The sequence below is a fragment of the Cervus canadensis genome, chromosome 3 (assembly GCF_019320065.1).
Source record: "Cervus canadensis isolate Bull #8, Minnesota chromosome 3, ASM1932006v1, whole genome shotgun sequence".
NCBI lineage: Eukaryota > Metazoa > Chordata > Mammalia > Artiodactyla > Cervidae > Cervus > Cervus canadensis.
The window spans coordinates 63,426,355-63,432,354 of NC_057388.1; the positions used below are offsets into that span (position 1 = coordinate 63,426,355).

General features: G+C 38.4%; 1 protein-coding gene across 1 annotated transcript in view; it reads left to right on the forward strand.

Moving 5' to 3' along the window:
* The window catches only part of CPVL (carboxypeptidase vitellogenic like), a 129,033-nt gene extending 124,069 nt beyond the window's left edge, over positions 1–4,964 (forward strand). The window contains exon 14 of the mRNA XM_043463316.1: positions 4,336–4,964. Coding sequence (XP_043319251.1) covers positions 4,336–4,440 — 105 coding nt within the window. The 3' untranslated portion in view covers positions 4,441–4,964. The remainder of the gene's footprint in view (positions 1–4,335) is intronic.
* The last annotated feature ends 1,036 nt before the right edge of the window (positions 4,965–6,000 follow it).

Here is a 6,000-nt window from a genome sequence, read left to right on the forward strand (position 1 = left end):
GAAACTCATCTGGATGAACTCTCCGGTTCTATGCTCTACTGCATGAAGTGGTGAGGGTGGTGTTAGCCACTTGCCTCATGGTGATGTCAGGAAGATGTGTTCTAAAGTCAGGGTCGGCAAACTCTGCCTCTCTGCCTGTTTTTCTATGGCACACAAGCCAAATTTGGGTTTTATATCTTTTAATGTTTGAAAAAAAATATGATTTTGTTTCACATAACAGTTGTATGGAGTTCTAATTTCAGTGTCCATAAATAAAGTTTTATTGGCACACAGCCAGTCATCCAAAAAAAAAAAAAGAAAGAAAGAAATCTGTCCTCTTTTACCTGCCTCCCAACCTGCTTTGGCCGTGTGCCTCTTGGTTGATAACATCAGTTCTTGCAAAGCTGCATGTTTCAGAAGCCTGGAATGGGAAGGATGTTCATGTGTTAGGGAGCGGGGGGAGGGTTTTTCACTTAACTTTATACCTGATTAATCACTAATTTTTCAGATTCAACCCCAACATCCCTCTTCTCTCCCCTTTTACCACCTCTCCTTTACATCATTTCTCATCTGAACAGCTAGTCTCCTAACTTGCCTCCTTGCCCCAGTATCATTTCCTTCAAACCAGCCCCCTCAGTGGCTATGAAGTCATCTTCCTTTAATGCAGATCTGAGCATATCACTATTCTGCTTAAAACTCTCAAGGATATCCCCAGAATAGGCAACAAAAACATAGAAACCAAAAGTAGGTTAGTGATTGTCAGAGGCTGTCAGGGAGACAGGAATGGAAACTGATTGCTAATGGGTACAGGTTTCCTTTGCAGTGATGAAAATATTCTGCAGCTGGATAGTGGTGATGGTTGCTCAACACTGTGAATATATTAAACGCTACTGAATTGTTCACAGTGAAATGGTTAGAATGATAATTTTATGTTATGTGTATTTTAACACACACACACAAATTCTGTATGAAGAGGTCGGTGGATCCCAGCAGCATGTCATATGGGGTTTACCTGTTCAACTGTTCCTTCTGCTTTCCTTCTAATTCTTCATAACTGGAACTCCTTTCAGATTATTGCATGTGCAGTACAGTTTCATGCCCCCTGCTTTTGAACTCAAGTTTCCTGTCTTTACTGCATCTCTTTCCCCCTCCCCACCCACCATTGTCTGTCCAGTGATCTGCCCCTCCTTGACCCCCCTTGAAGTCTCCCATGACACATATGTGTCAACACACCCACTGTGAATTTCCCCTTATATTTCATCTCAAAAGGCACAACTGAGAAGTCTTTATTGCCAGGTCCATGTTTCTAGTTCCATGGAGAATCATATTCTTTTCTAAAACATAAAGTGGAATGAAGCTTTAAAGTGTTTTGTATAACCCTTTTAAAATTCATGACATCTGGAACACAGGAGTTTAGCAGTTTCAGTTCTAATGTGAAAGCACCCAAAATATCCAGTTTCTGGTGATGAGACCATTTCTATCCAGGAAGCCTCAAGATTAGTCTTGTCACATTTAAATATATAATCATGGCCCTGTCACATTTTTTTACACACCTCTAAAAACTCTGGAGTGGTTTGTGTCCTTGATTTGTGAGTGGTGAGTGGCTTGGCTATTACAACAGAGTGATTTATTTTTTCAGCACTCATAAATTCATTTTTGAGGTTAACTTCAGGAAAATGCTACATGGGAATCTGCTAGAGAACATACTTTGAGAATTTTGTGGCATGTGAAAAAGACTTTGTTCTTAAATGAGCTTTTCTTTCCAATCTTAATGACACCATTTATGATGTCATTTGGTCATTACATATGGCAGCTCAGAATTGGATCAAGGATCAGGCAAGTCATTGAGAATAAGAATTGTAACACCTAACCCCTGTCATCTCTTCTTTGCCACTTGATTATCATGGCTGTAGAAGGGGTGTGTGTGTGTGTGTGTGTGTGTGTGTGTGTGTATAAACACCAGGAGAGCAGATGATTAGAAAAAAATACACTAAGGTGAGGTCATTAGTAGATGTTAAACAGATTTTTCTGTTTTCCCTTGACGTAAAAACAGAACAACCTGTCACAAAATAGGAAGTTCTTTTAAATAGAGGTCCTCAAAGAGTAGTCTTTGGACCAACAGCACCAGCATTATTTTGCAATTGTTAGAAGTGCAAATTCTTAGACCCTGGCTGGGACCTTCAGAACTGGGAGGTCTAGGGGTGAGAACCTAGCAATTTACTTTAACAAGCTCGGGTATTTTTATTCCCCTTTAGGTTTGAGAATGACTGTTTTAAACAACTCCCTTAAACCAAGATTTTTATGCTAATGTAGGAACACGATGTTCTAGGTTAGTTATGTTGGTTACATGAATTTTGATCTTACATTTTGAATAGAGATAATTATTGGAAGAATAATTACAACAGCTAATATTTCTCAAGAACCATCCCAGGCCAGGCACTGTCTGTGTTCCATGGATATCATTCCTTTAATTCCTTTTACAACTATCCCAGGACATAATATTTCATTCTCTATTGTACCGTTAAGAAAACTGAAACACAGAGACGTTAGCTGCTTGCCCAAGGTCACACAGTCTGCTGTGCCTCTGGTCACGCTCCTGTGCCCCGATCCCAAGCCCAGGCTGTGAAGCACTGTGCTAGCCCTCCATGAGCAGTAGCCCTGGACGAGGAGGGAGGCAGGATGACCTTCAGCTCTGGAGTATTCAGTTCTTACTGTTCTGGACGATTGCTGCCAAACTCATTTCCAACTGAAGCAGCTGGGTTTTGTCATAAACACGACTTCATTAAGTGTCCTCAGCTGAGCTGAAGTTGCATGAAAGTTGCTCATCTGATTCCTGCCAAGGCTGGAGGATTGGATGGGAAGACACAGGAGGAGAATTCTAGCCTGGGGTCGTGGGGGGCAGCAGAAGTCTTCCTGCAAGGTCACGTGCATGGGCTTCTGTCACAGATGTGTTCACTTTCGGTCTGTGACAAAGAGGGGGACATGCTGGATTTCCAAATGCAAGCTGAAACACAAATGTAGATGGGCGTTGCTGTCATAGCAGGAAGGCACAGCTGACTGCTGGTGGAGGGTAGCATGAAGCAGATGTCTCCAAAGGCCAATGAGGGGTAAGTCCAATCTCATAGTCCTTAACTATCTCAAAAGTATGTGGAGAGGTGGGTGAAACATTCTGTGACCAAGCCATAAAGTTCCCTTCACAGTAAGAAATTATTGTGAAAGTACTAGAATTTGATTTAAAACACTAGTGTTTACGTCAGAAGCCAGGGTTCTAGCTACTTCCCCTATTTAACAATTGTGTGACCTGGTGGTTGTTGTTGAGTCACTCACTAAGTCATGTCCGACTCTACGACTCCATGGACCGTAGCCTGCCAGGCTCCTCTGTCCATGGGATTCTCCAGGCAAAAATACTGGAGTGGGTTGCCATTTCCTTCTCCAGGGGATCTTCCCAACCCAGGGATCAAACCCGCATCTCCTGCATTGCAGGCAGATTCTTTACTGTCTGAGCACCAGAGAATCCCATTGTATGTCAGTTTTATACAAAATTTGGGGAGAAGTATACTGACATCCCCATCTTACTCTGAAATGTGTCAAAAAGATAAGATGGGTTAATAGATGGGCAGTGAGATGCAGCTATAAGAAAATGAGTAAAGTGTTAATAAGACTATCTAAATGGTGTGTATATGAAATTCTTTCAAATCTGCTATATGTTTGAAAATGTTTCATAATAAAATCTTGGAAAAAATTGAATGTTCTAACTTTTTGCTGCTCAAAATTTTTAGGCCTTTAAAAATTTCAGATGTCAAGGAGTTCTCTTGTTGTTTTAATTTTTTTGAGACTCAAAATATCTCCTTTATTACTGGTAAAGACTAAGGTAGAAGGTGTAGTTAAGGTAGAAGGTATAACTTAGTGTGAAGGCCAATGGACCACCAGCTCACTGAACAGCAGAATTAGGTACATTTCTCTACCTAGTTGCAACCAGAGCTGGTCTGGGGTAGGTCTCCCAACTTCAGGGCCCTAACAAGGTAAGAATTATAACACAGCATGGAGAAGCAAACAGCTCCCTCCTAAGAAGAAAGAGACAAGGAAGAATTTTCCAGTTTCATACACATGAAATATGGATGTAATTTGGTATAAAATCAAATAACTACACAATTTAAAAACTTTCTTACCTTAAGGTACCTATTATTAATGCTATCAAAAGCAGACAATCAGCATATCCAAAAGCATGAACTGATACACTATGTTCTTTATTTAATGTAAGCTTTAAGAACATTTTAATCCAAATTAAAAGTTTCCATGTATTTAGAATATCCAGTTTTCTAAATTTCAGTTTTTCTTCTGTTTTTCTTCTTTAAGGTAATTGTTCGAGGTGGAGGCCACATTTTGCCCTATGACCAGCCTCTGCGAGCTTTTGACATGATTAATCGATTCATTTTTGGAAGAGGATGGGATCCTTATTGATGGATAAGCTGCTTTCCTAAAGGAGACCATCATGGCTTTTAATCTTTGAAAAGAAAATTTTCAAGACAGAAAATGTTACATAAATAAGAAAATTATCTTTTTAAAACTGCAAAATGTTCCTCATCAATAAAAATTATCCTTAAAACAAATGAGGTTCTGTTTGGGGGGAGAGATGGTTCATTACAAAATTAACTGTAAGAAAATGTTGTGCATGAGTGAGAATTACATCATTTATCTTAACGGGTACAAAGAATGGATTCTGAGACACCAATTCAGATAGAAATGGATAAATAAATGGGATGTTGGGGCCTTGAATAAGAATTTTTAATTCCTTCTTTAATGATGTGAAAAGTGCAATAAATGAATAGAGTTGTAACTGTCTTGTTCTGTAAATAACAGAAAAGTTTATCATATCATGTATCTGAAGGTATTGCATAAACATTAGATAAGGACATCTGAATTATCATTCCAAATATAAGATGTACTTATAGTGGTGAGGAAGAGACTTCAGAATGTAGAAAGTCTTAGCAAGAAAGGTGGTGTGCAATTCTTTGAACTAAAAATCTTATATGTAAAAGAAATAATGTATCTGTATCTACTTATTGATGATAAGCAAAGAACCTTATTCAGAGAACATACTAAATCTTTGCCTATTCTTTCTTTGTTCTCTCTTTTTTTTTTTTTTAAGTTCATAGGTTCATTTTAAGTATGCACATTTATCAAACAGCCTGCAGGCCATATTACTTATGAGCTGTTTTTACTTTGAGTTTTAAATTCTGTTCTTCTTTAGCCAAATAAGGAACAACCTAATTTTGTATAATTGTTGGAATATAAAAAAAAAATGAGATCCTCTTGCATCAAAATACATTTATAAATATGCATATGTTAGTAACTTTCCAACTAAAATACTACCATCTCGGCACATCTTTCCTATTTATACGTTTATACATCACATGCTCACATCTCTAATTCCACAGCACATCTGCCTTTTTCCACATCATCTCCCCCTCATATTACCCATCTATGAATTGGCTCACTGGGGAACTTAAATTTTAAAAAGTCAAAGTCTGTTCTAGCTGCAAATATTTTATTGAGTTCTTTTAATATCTCATTTCATTCAGAATTGAGATTTTCCTTTTTTAAATACATATGTTGTTCGTTGTGCCCACATACAATAAGACCTCAAATGGAACATTCTCATCAAAAGCAAATTTTTATTATTGTAGAGAATAATCTGGAGGAAGTGTGCACAAAGTTTTGCATATAGCACCACCAGCAAGTTAAAATTGTTGCATTTGGTCCCAATAACATGTGATGGAAAGGGCACCAACTGGGTATGAGAGACCTAGAATCTCGTCCCAGGTGTGTCACACATGCAATGGATGTTTTTGGATAAGTTATCTCACTATACTAGCCTCCCAAAGTCTCAAAGAAAGTAGCCAGAAGAGATTTCTGAGGTTCCTCCCAGTTCAGGTGTCATCATCAAAGTGACTATTTCACCAAGGAAGCCTCATTATTAGTGGGTTCCATATTCACATCACCTACTAATTAAAATTGATC